Source organism: Haliotis asinina, chromosome 2, assembly GCF_037392515.1.
Source record: "Haliotis asinina isolate JCU_RB_2024 chromosome 2, JCU_Hal_asi_v2, whole genome shotgun sequence".
NCBI lineage: Eukaryota > Metazoa > Mollusca > Gastropoda > Lepetellida > Haliotidae > Haliotis > Haliotis asinina.
The window spans coordinates 63,198,708-63,215,333 of record NC_090281.1 but is presented as its reverse complement, the minus strand read 5'-3'; the positions used below and the strand labels follow the sequence as shown (position 1 = coordinate 63,215,333).

Genomic DNA, 16,626 nt, shown 5'->3' with positions numbered 1-16,626 from the left:
ACACTGAAGATTAAGTTATGTTCCAGAGCCATTTGCTCTTCAAACTGAAGACTTAGATTCGATTCCTCTCGTGGGTACAGTGTGTGTAGCCCCTTTCTGGTGTCTGTCGCTGTGCTATTGCTGGAGCATTGCTAAAAGTGGAGCAAAACTAAACTCAGTCAGTCACTCATGCACTATCCCTGAAGCAATGTGGGTATCTTCTGTGATGTCCCCACAGCTCTTCCTGAAGGTTCTTCCAACATGTGTGTATAATCCTGTCTCCTCTGAGAGAAATTGTGATGCCCCCTGTACACATGGTACAACTTCCAGGTAGATGATTTGGGGCACTCGTGTAAATTCTTTGTTGGTTGTGACTCTCATTGTGTCTACTTTTAAATCATATAGTCTAATGGGATTTCTGAAATTGTATATTACTGCATGAAATGTTGTCCCGAAAGAGTTCATTTTCCTGGATACAGACTGAAGGACATCCCATTTCTGTTTTAAAATGATAAATAATAATGTCTTCTGAAAAAAGATGAACATGTCCACATATCATTTGTCCTCAGCAGTTTAACTGGATTTATAATTCTAGCTGCACAGGATATCCCACAATCCCTGTGAGCTTTCCAACAGCTATCGTCAAATTGTCTTTCATTTAAATCTGAGGCAATGTTCGTAATAAACTTTGTCTTCGTAATGTAAACAGTTTGTTTTCAGTGCATGGGTCTTTTTTATGTTAATTCTTTAATATTTGATATTCTAATTGATTTCTATGCCATGGTGTTTGTGCTATATCAATTTTCTATGTAGGTTGTGGTGTGATATGGTTGGTTTTCAACATGGTCTCAATAGCCAAAGGTTATTCTGATGGTAAACTGTTGTGCAATCTAACGAACATGCTGTACTTACTATGGTCTCATTTTTTTCAGTAGTAATCCATGGTACACCATGGTCTCCTTTTACCATGGCAAACCATGGTACACCATGGTCTCTTTCTGCAATGGTAGACCATGGTTTCACTTAACCATGGTAAACTGTGGTGCCATTTACTACCACCATGGTGTTTTGTTACCATGGTAGACCATGGTTAACCATGGTCTGTTTTTGCCATGGATGACCATGGTCCACCATGGTCTTATTTTATTCTGGTTTACCATGGTAGACCATGGTATGCCATGGTTTTTCTTTTACCATGGTTTACCATGGTACACCATAGTCACTTTTTACCATGGTAGACCATGGTTTTATTTTACCATGGTAAACTGTGGTGCCATTTACCGCCACCATGGTCTTGCTACCATGGTAGACCATGGCTTACCATGGTCTAATTCTGCCATGGTTGACCATGGTAAACTGTGGTGCCATTTACCGGATGTGGTAAGCCATGCTAGACCATGGAAACCATGGTCTGTGAACCATGGTCTACCATGGTATACCATGGTATACCATGGTTTTTTCATGCTTATTTCAGCTGGGTATCTGTAGACCACCATCATGATAACGCTGGAACATTGGAGAGTGTGAATTTTACGATAAAAAAATACTCAAAAAGCATCTAGAATTACATTACCTGCACCAGTATGGCCTTGAAGTTATGTAATAAACAGAAGGGGTTTAGTTGTCCTTCAACAGTTTGAAACCTCATTGATCTCCTTGGTAAATGGCAGACAAGGAAGCATTTCTGTGACCTACCTTCCAGGGCTATTTTTCACTTCCTCTCAACCTATACTCATTGGTCGTAGCTGATTGTCTGTCCTAAATGACCTCCAAACATAATTCTCAAGTTTGAGTCCACCCATTAAACTTTCTGAATTTTGAGTTCACCTAGTAGTTCTGAATTTTGTATCAACCCGGTGATTTTGAATTTTTAATCCACCCAGTAGTTCAGAATTTTGAGTCCTCCCAGTAATTTGGAGTTATGAGTGGCTTATTCTGTAAACTACCCATTGTCATTTTGAAATAAATGATAGATGTGAAATGTCAGCTCAGAATACAAACCACAGCCTATTGTTCAAATGTCGTCAGATTTCAGGAGCTATTTATGACCTTTCATGGTCTGAACAATGAAGAAATGTGACAGTGAAGCAGGTGACTTGTCAGCATTGTGTATTGCTGGAGGACACATGCCAACATGTTTATACGAGTTTTTCCATTCAGTGTTATCGGTAGTATTGTAATTATTGTTCTACATTTCTGTAATTCTATTCCACAGTTGGCTGTTTCAACAAGCCTTGCTGTTAGAGTACACTTTCCTGTTCAGGTTCCTGACTGGTTCCAATTTCACTGGATCATGTTCTAGGGTCAGTCCACACATCACCTGTGCTGGAGGGATACATGACTTGAGCTCTCGGGTTTGGAGGGTGGGGTAGTCTAGTGGTTAAAGTGTTGGCTCGTTCATGGAAAACCAAGGTTCGATTCCTTACATGGGTACAATGTGTGAAGTCCATTCTGGTGTCCCTTGGCATTATATTGGTGGAATATTGGTGTAAAACTAAATTCACTCTCTCACATAAGCTTTTCTTGGATATTGAATTGACATTCCTGTATGTTGCAAGACAGATTTTGTTCAGCCTGACTAATGCCAAACCCAGACACCAGGTGAGTGGGGATTAACAATTGGCTGAACAATACCTCGACCTGGAACCACCAGCCAACCCTCTGTTTTACAAGGTTAATTGCTTGCTCACTCCCTCACTCACTCACATGGTTAATTCTGTGTTGCCATGCTATGTTGGAGTAATGTCTTGACTCACAGAGTGTCAGTTGTGTGAATATGACCGCACAGATTCTTGTGTTGTTTGTTACTCATACCATCAGCCTTTAGTGTGCATGCTTCAGACTGTAACTTTCTGGACACATGATATGAAAATGGTGCTCTCACCTAAAACAGCATTCACTCACTGATGATTGTATTGTCAAAATGCAACAGTGTGAATCTTTGCGTATGTGCTAGTTCTTAACTTGTCATGAGCTTTTAGATAAAACTAATGTTTTCATCACTAAACAAATAGTTTAGCTGTATTGATCAACTTGTGACTGATCCTTCTGTTTCTGTATAATGTGTTCCAATGAGACCTGAAAGTGGGTGCATTTGTGTTCAGTGTGCAATGTTAGGGCCGCAGAGTGTTGGGGTTATCACTGATGAAGTCAGTTATAGGATGCAAGCTTCACTGGTCATCTTGGAACTCCAACCCTGAGTTTAAGATCCACCGATGGACAGCCTAATCTTACACAATGTTTCTTAATGAATATTCCAACACGCTTTCTTTGAATGACAGCACCTATTACAACTACGCTGGCCAGTGATATTAAATCAAGCTCAAGAGTCTTCCTTCATCACTGACCAGATCAACACCCCCAACCCTCCATTCTGTAATCCATCTATCTCCCATCTCCTGTCCCGACCCAATTCCACAACTACAAGAGCCTAATTCGATCCTTATCAAGACCATTGTCCCTCTCTACAACACTGAGATACCTATGATGCCAAAAACAAATCTCCATTCCCTCCCTGCCCAAATCCCATCTGTCCTCCCAACAAACCCTCCTCCCATCCCCTCTAGAAACCAGGATGCAAACCCCTCATGACCAAAGCCCAGTTCCTTTATAACCTCGTCTTTATGACACAGTCCCCTCCACTCCAGATGCTTGGTCCCCTCTTTGACTAATGCTTTGTCTCTGAATATATATAATTTTAATAGTAACTCAAACACCAATTAAAAATGAAAAGGAGCCCCAGTAAACCTGAGAATATCCAGATATGCTTCATTTAGGGCTATAACATCCCAGGGAGGGCTAGGAAAATAATGTTGTTAATGGCCTCCCTCCCAAACCAGGTGCTTTCCTTCCAGTCCCTTCCCCAGTGCAGTCTCCTTGTTCCCTCCAACAAGCACCCACAAACCATCTTGATCCTCCAGTGTGACAGCTCCTGCACTCCCTACCCCTACACCAGCCTGCTCTGTCAGACCAGTCGACATTACTCATGGTACTTGTCATTATGTGATGAAGAGTCATTTCTACACCATTTGCAGCACAAGCACTGACCATTGATCAGTCTGACGTATGAGGAGGACATCACTTTGATAGAGCAGGTCCACCATGCCCTTCCACTGATTCGCTTGGAACAATTCCACAGAACTCATGCCTTCTATGTGCATGATCAAGGAAAGACTAATGCTTAGTTTCGGAATTTATATATAATTCGGATGGTAATAAATAAACCCTTGAAAATTAAAAAGGAGCCCAAGTGAGATGAAGTATGAAATCAAGACTTGATTTTTTTAAAGGTCACATGCAACGTAGAGCACAACTTTGCAGTTTCTGATGCCTTTCGGTATGCACTTGCTGAAACAAAATCATCAAAAATGCCAATTCAGCCTTGAAAAAAAACCAAGATGATAATAAGCCCACCAAGTCGGAGTTCAAACGATTCACTAATTTGGGGGGGTGGGGGGAGTGGTTTCAACAGCTATGAGCACTGAACTCATAATGCATAGCTCATAATGCATGTGCGACCCGCGAAGGTCCCAGGGTAGAATAGGCCTTCAGCAACCCATGCTTGCCATAAAAGGTGACTATGCTTGTCGTAAGAGGCGACTAACGGGATCAGATGGTCAGGCTCGCTGACTTGGTTGACACATGTCATCGGTTCCCAGTTGCGCAGATCGATGCTGAGGTTGTTGATCACTGGATTGTCTGGTCCAGACTCGATTATTACAGACTGCCGCCATATAGCTGGAATATTGCTGAGTGCGGCATAAAACTAAACTTACTCACTCATAATGCATGTACAGTGAATAGGTTGAAGGGGTTGCACTCATAGTGCATGTGCTGTAGAGCATGAAACAGTATGCCTGCCCGGAGCATGAAGTCATGAGCAGTAGTCTAATTCTTGGTTGTGTACACAAACAAGCAAATAATCTACTCGTTACCTAAAACCCATGTTGATGTGGTGTCACAGAGAAAACCTTATGTCTGGTTTATTGACATTTATATGTCTGCCTGCCTATCTGCTAATGACAATATGCAATGCACAACTTCAATCACTGACCACATGCAATTAGCAACTTCCAGGCTTATAAGCTATCAACAAAGAGCTGGCTAAGTGTATCGGCAAATGAACCAGTGGTTATCGAAAAAGCTGCGTTACACTTGAGTGCATTCCCACCAGCTCTGACTTCAGTAGTGCTGTTGCTTCATTTCGAGGGAAGTAAACCCAAGTACAAAATATTGCACTTTTGATTTGCGATTATATGCTCATAATTTTGTTTATTTGTTTTTTCTTAACCAGCAATGCATTTTATATATCATGAATAAATGATAACTGTGTTTTGATAATGTTTATTTTTTGGTTGCTTGTGACTTTAAGGTTTGCATTGCAGAGAGGGCTAGGCAGTAGGGAAAATAATGTGGGTCAAGATCTCTGAGACAGACAGGTTTACTTTAAAAGTGAAAGTCTGTGGTTCAAGAAAGGTTCCCCTACTTTTTTTTTTAAGAGTATATATGCTCACATCTATACTGTGAAAGTAGAGTCAGGTATTCCGACTGCCTGTGTAGGGACAACCGTGAGCAGAATAATGCCGCTCCTAGGAGATGCCCGAGGGTTTAGTTGGAATTCCGCACACCCCATTCATGAATATATGCTCACATCTATATTGTGAAAGTTGAGTCAGGTATTCCAACTGCCTGTGTAGTTACGACCACGAGCAGGATAATGCTGCACCTAGGAGATGCCCAGGGGTTGAGCTGGAACTCCACTCACCCCATTCATGTATACCTGTTTGTCATGTCTTGTGTCAACAACTAAAGAAGTTTGAATTCAACCTGTCCTTCGTCTTTGTCAGCATATTGTATGTATGATTCTCAGGTAATTCTCTAGTCAACACAATGTATCTATTCCATGAGTTCACAATGCCTACACTCGCACTTGAACGCTTAGGGTGTTCAGCTATGCAACGTTTGAGATTTTCCTCCTCATTAAACTAACATTATAGAAAGAGAGAAACCCAACTCACTGATTTTACCCTGAACCTTTACAAACCAGAGCTATTGTTAGCTGGCACACTGTGGAAAGGTGATGGATGACGTACATATGGATTCATATTCAGACATCCCGATATTGATACAGTTCTTGTTAAAAATATTCAGTTTTGCAGAGAAGTCAGTGTTTAGCCCCTGCCCCCTGGGTCAGCAGTAACAAGGGCTTAGACTACTCCAAACATTCCATACCATGTTTTATTTATCAACTGTCACCCTACTGGGCCTACAGCATCAGGTTTAATGAGCCAACAAACCTATCACTTGCATCCTCAATTGCAGAGAGATGGCTGACTTGCTCTTGAGGAGTCGTCCTTGTCTTGAAAAGATTACTCCCTTTTGACAATAAAGATGGACGGAATGGTTTATGACAAACCTTGACATCAGTACAGACAAGATTGGGTTTGCTGGCAGGCTCTGGAGGTTTCTCTGACCTCGCATCTCGTGGTGTTGGTGATGTGAATAAATGTTTAATTATTTCTTGGTGTTTGAAAGCTGAGATGGAGATGATATTGGCCTGTGTGTCCTTGTTTATGGTAAACAGTATTGATTGACGGGGCTATTGTTTCTGCAGATGTTCCAGCTGCTGGAACTGATCGAGGCTATTCGTGAATTGAACTCATACAGTACGATGCACTTACTTCTTGATAAATATGTCATGATAAAAGTAGGATGTGTATGTGTTTAATTATACATACCTCAGGATACTCTTAGTGTATGTTGTGACCAGTATTAAACATTATTCTCACCGCACAGTAAGATGGGGCATAGAAAAACGGTCCACTTGTCCTTCCGTCTGCTTTTCAATGTGAACAAATGTTTTTCAGATATCTGCTGAAGATAATCGATGATTTTTTACCCAGATGAAATTTAATGCCATAAATTATTTGTTGGTAGAGTTACATCCCTTGGTATGTGTTGTTTAGGTTTTGTATATCCTGCTATCAGTAAGGTACAATTTACCTGAGAAAAAATGAAAATGTTGTGCCAATAAGAGAGGCTTGTTTCATAGTTAACAATATGAAATGAATGAACAAAATTCTTTCATACCCTATGGGCTAGTGATGAAATTGTTTTCATAACTCTACTAAACCAAACATCTCCAAATATGTTTACAGAAAGTTGAGTTCTTCTTTAAATGTTCAGTCAGTATCATGGTAATGGTCGTTTTCTTCCCACAGTGGTTACTTGTCACATCTTCCCACAGTGGTTACTTGTCACATCTTCCCACAGTGGTTACTTGTCACATCTTCCCACAGTGGTTACTTGTCACATCTTCCCACGTAACCTCTGTTCTAATACGACCCTTTCGTGGTGCGAGTTTTCAAGACTCATGATTGGAGGCTATCAGATTTAGTTGTGCAGTCAGCAACCTTGTTTCAAAAGTGATCGTTCGCAAGATCTAGGTAATTTCCGGATGCATCGTGAAAACTAGAACCTCTTCCCGAGCGCGATACTCAAATATTTCTTCTAGACAGAACTCAGATATGTCATATTTGTTTCTCCACATTGCTTGCATTTATCAAGTTGAATCTAAGTCGATCTAACACGTGTTCTGATTGGACAGAAAAAAGGGAGATAAATCTGCTGCCATTTTTTTGCCGCTAGGGTATTTTATATATGCGAAATATGACCGTATTAGAACAGAGGTTCGTAGGAAGATATGACAAGTAACCTCTTTGGGAAGAGAATGGGTAACGGTAATTCATTTACTTTTAATCATGTGTTTTGTTGTTTGCTGTTGAGCACCTCAGTCAGCATTTTTCCAGTTGTAAGTATGGTGTCCTATGATACCTCAATACTGTCTGTATGATTTGCACACAAGTAAATAGATCAAAGGTGAAATGTTGTGAAGTGAGCAGTCTGGTTCTTTGTGATAGGCAGTCCTTTGTCACCAACAGTACCACGGCAAAATTAATAAAGGCCTTAGCTATGAATTAGGGTAAGTCTTGGATATATGTCCCTGATCTTTGGAATGTGAGGAGTCATAGTCTACAAAATCCACTCTTGTATCTTGGTGACTTGTGAAGGGGAGGGAGGTAGTAGAATAGGCCTTCAGCAACTCAAACTTGCCATAAAATGCATGATCGTGAGAATGTAATTTTTGTTGTAAAATATTCATCACGGCAGCACTATTGCTGTGCATCAGTTACAATTGTGTGCTTGGGTGATTGGTTTGTGAGTAATGATGTTTTGACATAAATCAGGTATGACAATGCAAAGCTTGAGGTTGTCCAAATTACATGAAGATACTATTGGGAACTGAAAGATAAAAAGTTCATTTTGTGTGAAAATGAACATAATTTACAGAAAGAAATGGTTATTAAATTGTTGTTCATGAAAGAACAAAAAGAATTATGTCAAGTGTGTATTTGCAGGAAATACAATGAGGTATGTTGTTTTCATGTCTGTTTTTCCTGTGCAAATTGCATTTCTCCTGTGCAAACATGCAATTAGTAATACATTGTGAAACCTTTTGTCTGAGGTTTAGCCTGGAGCCCCCCATGTATTCATGCCTGTATCCGTGTTGTCACCCCAACGCTCAAGGGATGCAACTTTCTACCCCCAAAGTGAAAATGCATACCACACAAAAATAAACATGCGCAAATATTTTGAACATATATAGTTGTAAAATATAATGAAAAAACATCCAGACTAGGGAAATCTGGCGAGAATAATTAAATCTTTTTAAGTCTTTATATGTAGGATGTTCATGTTGAACTCTGGAATAACTCTATTTTGTGGTCTAAAAAATAATATTGCAAGTCAGTATTAATACAATCTTCATGCAAGTCAAACATAAGCAAAATAGCCAAGAACATGACATTTAGTCTGGACTTTCATCTTTCAAGAGAATATGGAGATACAGCAAGGAGGTCAAGTAATGGTATAAATGACAATGTCCGATCAGATTGAAGTGATGTCAAGGAGGAAGAACTTCCTCTGCTTCCCCAAAACACTGCTGCAAGATTGAGTAAGTCAAGCAACAAACAAGTGTAACTTGTGTAATGAAATTGTGTACTGTTGTGAACTGGAGCCAGTTTGACTTGGCAATCTCAGTGATGGACTGTTGGAACTACCATGTTATATTTTTTTAAGAAAAGTTTAGTTACAGGCTTACGCCACAAGTGTTCCATGAAACTCAGCCCTTGTGCTTTTTAAAAAAAGATTCTTTGGCAATGAAGTTGACAACTAGGCATTTCGATTTCCTTTTAGGATTTTTTTCAAATTTTGGCATGTCATTTTATATAACATTGCCAAGTTGGAAAAGAATCACCAGAGTGTACACTGTTTATGTCTGTCCAAGGTATAACTGGAATATTGGCAAGTACTGGTTAACAATAAACAATAAACAGTAAACAATAAACAAACAACTTTCCTGGGAGGAGTTACGAAAGGCAGCCAGTTCTTTCCAACTTGTTGGAATTTTGTGGTAATTGTGTCTAATCGGAGATCGATTGTTGCTGATTACCTCTTTGTCTGGCCTCTACTTCAAAATGTACAGACTGCCATGATGTATTTGTTTGTTGTTTTGACCCATGAAGGTCCCGGGGTAGAATAGGCCTACAGCAACCCATGCTTGCCGTAAAAGGTGACTATGCTAGTCGTAAGAAGCGACTAACAGGATCATTTGGTCAGGCTTGCTGACTTTTGATGGCACATGTCATCAATTCTCCAATGCTCATGCTGTTGATCGCTGGATTGTCTGGTTCAGACTATCATTTACAGACCTCAGCCTATTTGAATGAAGAGAATATGAAGTAAACAGTAGATGTTTTAACTGATGATAGGACAACGGCCAGCGCTGGGTGTGTCATTATGACTACTCCCAGTTCGACTACTCATGAACTTAAAGGTCACATGCAACATAAATCACAGCTTTGCAGATTCTGATACCTTTCGGTATGCACTTACCAAAACAAATCATGCATAGTGAATATGTTCGCAGAGTTTGAAACAGAGTTTGCCTGCCCGGAGTATGAGGTTGTGAGCAGTAGACTAATCTTGGTTGTGTACACAAAACAAGTCAATAACCTGTTCATTACATAAAACAAAATATAAACATGTTGATTGTGATAAGCAGACTCTGTCACAAAGAAAACTCAATGTCTGATTTATTGACACCTATATGTCTGCCTGTCTGTATGCTTAGTAAATGACAATATGCAATGCACAACTTCAATCAATGACCACATGCAATTTAAAATTAATACCTATCAGGCATATAAGCTACAAACAAAGAGCTGGCTAAGAATATCGGCAAATGCATCAGTGGCCAATGAAAAAGCTTCATCACACTTGAGTGCATTCCCACCAGCTCTGACTTCAGAGTTTCTTCATTGCGAGGGAAATAAACCCAAGTACAAAATACTGTACTTTTGATTGGCGAATATGCACTTATAATTTTGTTTATTTGTTTTTTCTTAATCAGTAATGCATTTTACATAACATGAATAAATGATATCTGTGTTTTAATTATGTGTGTTTACAAAGACAGTGTCGCTTGTGCTGCCCCTTCACTCTTCCACACCAATGACCTTATTTAATTCGCTGAAAAATATTGTATGAACTTGGTACAGCTATACTTCTGTACAAGTGTTGGTGGAAGAGTCTACTGTCCTGCTGGAGGGGAGGGAGCTTGTAATTACAATCCAATCAACTGGAACAGATCGTTAATTGGATGGGTAGTCAATATGTAATCTCAGACTGTGACAAGCCTTGAGTCTTCCTGGGCTGCAGGTGAGTAAGGATGGGATGTTTAGGGTGGTATGTATGTGGTGGCATGATCAGGGTGGCATGTTTGGAGTGGTTTGTATGTGGGGGCATGTTTGGGAAGGCATATACAGGGTGGTATGTTCAGCAGGGCATGTACAGGGGACATCCCCCACAAGATGAGATGTGCATTCAAGGTATTGAGGTGAGATGGGCAAACTGGCTAAAGTGCCAGGCAAATGATCCACCAAGGTTGAGGTGCTGGGATTGAGCCCCCCTGTGACCAAGTGAAAAACGTTGGTGCCAACATTATGTTCAGACTCTTTCAGAGTTATCACAACCCCTAGTGTACAGTGCACAACCCCTAGTGTACAGCACACAACCCTGTTCACTTAAAAGAACCATGAATCTGTTCTTATATGACCAGATGATGGCCACATGAATGCTTGCAAGCATCTAGTTATCTAGTAACAGGTACAGCAACATGGACTATACTTGAACAGAGTACTGAGGCTATGTGTCCCAGTCCACCCCTGTGAATTGGGTACCTTGCATAAATAAGAGAGCCACAAAAACTTGAGTTGTATAATCCAAAGAAAGGGTGATAATGTGAAGTGACATTGAGATTGACATCCAGTGGTTGAGGCAAACAAATACCAGCACCTTGAGCAAGCGGTAGTTGCATGGATATGTGCTTGATTTAAATATCCAGTAGATAGATATAGAGGACTAGTTAACGTTGGATTAAAGGCATTATTGTTCTATTGATTGTTCTAGTTTTATTCAGTCTTCCAAAGGATGGAAATGTACTTCCGATGAATCGACATTTCATTCTGTTGTTTTTACAACAGCCAGCATTGGGTGTGTCATGGGCTGTTAATCAATAGCCAGGTTTGGGATGCAGTTGAGAAAGGACAGGGTGGCGCATACGCTGTGGCATGTTCAGGGTGACATGTACAAGGGATGCTCCCAGAAGACTAGTTGGGGAATAGTTCACGTGGGATTCAAGCATTATTGTTCTATTGATTGTTCTGGTTTTATTCAGTCATCCAGGGCATGGAAATGTGCTTCATATGAATTGACAGAATACATTTCATTCTGTTGTTTTTATATAGAGAGAAGTGTGATTAATTTGAATGTATCATTTATCTGCTTCTATTTGTCTGTTGCCTTGAGTCCAGTAGTAGCTCTGATCTAGACATTGTTCACTTTTGAGTCACCTGGTCCACTCCAACTGCTCATGGAGATGGTCAGATTCTGTATAACATTTACCATTCAGGAACATTCTGTCTTCACTTATATTTGCAAGATGGGAAAGGAGGTGGTGAGTTACTTTTGAGCTTGAATTTGTTTCTAATTGTATCATATGACTTGTATCATTTCTTTTATGTTTACATTTCAGTGTATATCCATAACATCTTCTGACATCCTGTGTCACCTTCCAACCCATCTCTCATCCTGCCTCACCTGCCTCACCCATCTCCCATCCTTCCTTGCCTTCCAACCCATCTCTCATCCTGCCTCACCTGCCTCACCCATCTCCCATCCTGCCTCACCTTCCACCCCATCTTCCATCCTTCTTTGCCTTCCAACCCATCTCTCATCCTGCCTCACCCATCTCCCATCCTGCCTCACCTTCCACCCCATCTTCCATCCTTCCTTGCCTTCCAACCCATCTCTCATCCTGCCTCACCCATCTCCCATCCTGCCTCACCTTCCACCCCATCTTCCATCCTTCCTTGCCTTCCAACCCATCTCTCATCCTGCCTCACCTGCCTCACCCATCTCCCATCCTGCCTCACCTTCCACCCCATCTTCCATCCTTCCTTGCCTTCCAACCCATCTCTCACCCTGCCTCACCTGCCTCACCCATCTCCCATCCTGCCTCACCTTCCACCCCATCTTCCATCCTTCCTTGCCTTCCAACCCATCTCTCATCCTGCCTCACCTGCCTCACCCATCTCCCATCCTGCCTCACCTTGCACCCATCTCTCATCCTTCCTTGCCTTCCAACCCATCTTTCATCCTGCCTCACATTGCACCCCATCTTCCATCCTTCCTTGCCTTCCAACCCATCTCTCATCCTGCCTCACCTGCCTCACCCATCTCCCATCCTGCCTCACATTGCACCCCATCTTCCATCCTTCCTTGCCTTCCAGCCCATATATCATCCTTCTTCGACTTCCAACCCATCTCCCATCTTTACAGCCTCACCCCATCCCCAATTCTGCCTTGTCCAACCCTTAGAAATCAGGTGACACTATAAGAGGGATGTTTGGTTATTGACAACTCAGGGACTTAGTGCAGAACATCTTGTCAGATGATAATTGTCAGTGGAGACACCATTGCTTATATTCCATATTCTTTCCATATTGTCCCATAATGAAACAGTCCATCTCAACTGTTAACCTTAACTTTTAAATATAAAATACATGCAAGATGAGAAGTAATTATGGACAAAATATGGTTTTAATCATTTTTTTTGCCCAAACCCCAGGTCTGTATGTAATTGTGTTTACTTTTTAACTTTTAAATATGAAATACATGCAAGATGAGAAGTAATTATGGGGAAAATATGGTTTTAATAAATTATTTTTTGCTCAAACCCCAGTCCCATATGTAATTGTGTTTAATTTTCACAATGTTGCATATTAATTTACAGTCGTTTCGATAAATGGTTTTGATAATGTACTGTCATGGCCTTCCTGCTGTAATTAACAAAATCTTAGTATGTCTCTCAGATAGTAAATAAAGCAGTCAAATGAAGTCTAGAATCATTAGGCAAGTCCAGACTGCCTGTACGAGGATCCTTTTGGATTGCATTTTATTTTTATTTTGTAGGGATACCATTTTAAAAATCATTTTAACTTTCAGCATCATGTGAGCAGTCTTGATGATGATGATGATTTTGCAGATATAACATCTGACATAGTAGATATTTCATACACGAGCCCTGGAAGGCCATTTACTTTTTGATCGAAAGACCGATGATTTGACCCAAAGATATAGCTACCTGAAAAGGAGCATTAGTGTTACAAAATTACAGTTGCATAAATGTGGAAATTTGGCAGAAAGTGTAGTGTGAAAGTTCTTAAAAAGTTGTAGGAGACAAGTCATAGGCAATGATGCTCAATACACCAGTATGTTAACTCAACAAGGCCATACCTGTGATGTTGTGTTAGTGGTAGCCAATGCATGGTGAGAGGTGTGAGGAAACGTGTCTGTATACAGGGCAAGACACTGGATGATGACAACATGTGGAGATGGAGTAGATTGTGTTTTTGTTCTTGTGTTGGTGGAATCTGGCTTGTGTTTACTTCACTGTGGCATCTCTGTAAGTTGAACAACCTCTTACACAGACTCAAGGAGCATATATCAGACCAGACATGGACCGTATGTTGAAATGGATAAACATGTCAAGTATGTTTGACAGTCTTGATGAGCCCACCATAAACTTGTAATATGGTGTTGAGTGAGTAAGTTTGGTTTTAATCTGCTTTTAGCAATATTCCAGCAGTATCATGGCGGTGGACACCAGAATGGACTTTATGCATTGTACCCATGTAGGGATTCGAACCTGGGCCTTAAGTGTGATAAGCGAATGCTTTAAACAGCTGGCTACCCCACTGCCCAGTTGGTGTTGATGTACAAGAAAAAACATCTTGAAACATGTCAATAAGATATGTGAAGATTGTTAATTCACTTCTTCCAAGCCTGAGGCAGCAATGAATATTTTGACTGAATCCAAAAGCAAACATATATAACATATTTGCAGTGTAAGAACAATGATTTGTAAAGTTATCAGAGGGGGCAATTGGGAGTTCATTTGTACCAGGAAGAAATGAGTATGCAAAATTTTCTGTTTATAAATTTATTTATGCCTTAGATTATTGTTATCTGACACTTGTGCTGAAAAAACATCCTCGGGTTCTCAAATGCAATATAGGTATTGATTTATTAAAAGGTTTGAACAACCTCTTACACAGACTCAAGGAGCATATATCAGACCAGACATGGACCGTATGTTGAAATGGATAAACATGTCAAGTATGTTTGACAGTCTTGATGAGCCCACCATAAACTTGTAATATGGTGTTGAGTGAGTAAGTTTGGTTTTAATCTGCTTTTAGCAATATTCCAGCAGTATCATGGCGGTGGACACCAGAATGGACTTTATGCATTGTACACATGTAGGGATTCGAACCTGGGCCTTAAGTGTGATAAGCGAATGCTTTAAACAGCTGGCTACCCCACTGCCCAGTTGGTGTTGATGTACAAGAAAAAACATCTTGAAACATGTCAATAAGATATGTGAAGATTATTAATTCACTTCTTCCAAGCCTGAGGCAGCAATGAATATTTTGACTGAATCCAAAAGCAAACATATATAACATATTTGCAGTGTAAGAACAATGATTTGTAAAGTTATCAGAGGGGGCAATTGGGAGTTCATTTGTACCAGGAAGAAATGAGTATGCAAAATTTTCTGTTTTTAAATTTATTTATCCCTTCGATTATTGTTATCTGACATTTGTGCTGAAAAAACATCCTCGGGTTCTCAAATGCAATATTGGTATTGATTTATTAAAAGGTTTTCAGTTTGGAAAAATACCTTCTTTCATCTAGTGATTATTTTTTTATTTTTTCATCCTAAAGTTGCTAAGATCTATCTGACAAACTGCTCTGCAAATAGTTGTCAGTCAGCACATACTGGTAGGTTTGTTCATGCATTTCATTTTATCCCATATGCAAAGATTCATACTCAACTGCCTCATTGGCGGGTACAGGCTTCAGTATTCACAAGAGCGAGTATGGTTTTGTGCCACTTTTAGCAATATTTCAGCTGGAGACACCAGAAATGGGCTTCAAACATCTTGTATGGGGAATATTCACAAGGCAGTCATTTCATAGCTTGGGTATTGCTGAGTGTGACTTTTAACAACAAACTTCCACTTATCATCATTTATTGCTCAGCAAGTGGTATTGACAATTGAGCAGTGTTACAAGTTCAACCAAAACAAAACACAATGGTCAATTTCAGTATTTCTTGAGGTAAGACCTGACATCTATTTGCCAAATGAGTTTACCTGATGCAAATTATTGACATAGCTAGCACATTAGACACCTTGCTATCAGTAAATGATATGCTGATTCGAAACAAGATGAAAAGACACTATTCTCACTATCCATAGTGACAGAATCTTGATCAGATAACACAAAGAAACTTGACTGTAAGACATCACCCAAGCCTGTGATGAGGCTCTCTAGTTTCCTAATCACCCTCTGTCACCACCAAGCTGAACAATAGTCCTAGTTAGTCATTAGCTGTCACAACAGCCAAGCCGCCTAATTAGTGTTTGGCCAGAGTGAATGAATGTATGTATTTGTGGGACAAAGAAAGACAGTGTCGGATTACGGAGGGTGTATTGCCTCCCTCCCTCCCCCACACTGCTGCAGCCTCTTGGCCATTTGCTCTCAGTTTACTTCAGGCTGAGGTATTGTTAGTCTCAGTTCAGATAAATTCTCCAAACAGTGATTTCCTTGGATTATAGTGCAGACTCCGCTTAGCAGGTAAAGTGTGGGAATGATGTAGTGACTACTTGTGGCAGGTTGTCTGACCTGTAAATGTGGCTGTTAGGCTGATTATAGCGAAATATTAAACATGCAACTGGGATTTACCTTGAGTCCTGTCTTTGAGGGTCCCTGGGACTCATTTTTTTAATTTTCAAGGGTCCTGGACTACAAAATGGGGGTGTCACACACTTAAATATTATTATTACTATGTTATAATATTGTTTCAATTCAGTTGCTGTTGTTGTATTGTGTATCATGATCATCACAGTAATTAAACTGCAAATGATATCATAACCCGGTCAGTAGCGGCCTTAGTGATAA

General features: G+C 40.3%; 1 protein-coding gene across 1 annotated transcript; it reads left to right on the top strand.

Moving 5' to 3' along the window:
• The first annotated feature begins 10,843 nt into the window (after nucleotides 1-10,843).
• On the top strand, nucleotides 10,844-12,997 carry LOC137271943 (uncharacterized). The gene is made up of 2 exons (XM_067804325.1): nucleotides 10,844-10,936; nucleotides 12,134-12,997. Exons 1-2 carry the CDS (start codon nucleotides 10,844-10,846, stop codon nucleotides 12,995-12,997), a joined length of 957 nt encoding a protein of 318 aa, XP_067660426.1.
• The last annotated feature ends 3,629 nt before the right edge of the window (nucleotides 12,998-16,626 follow it).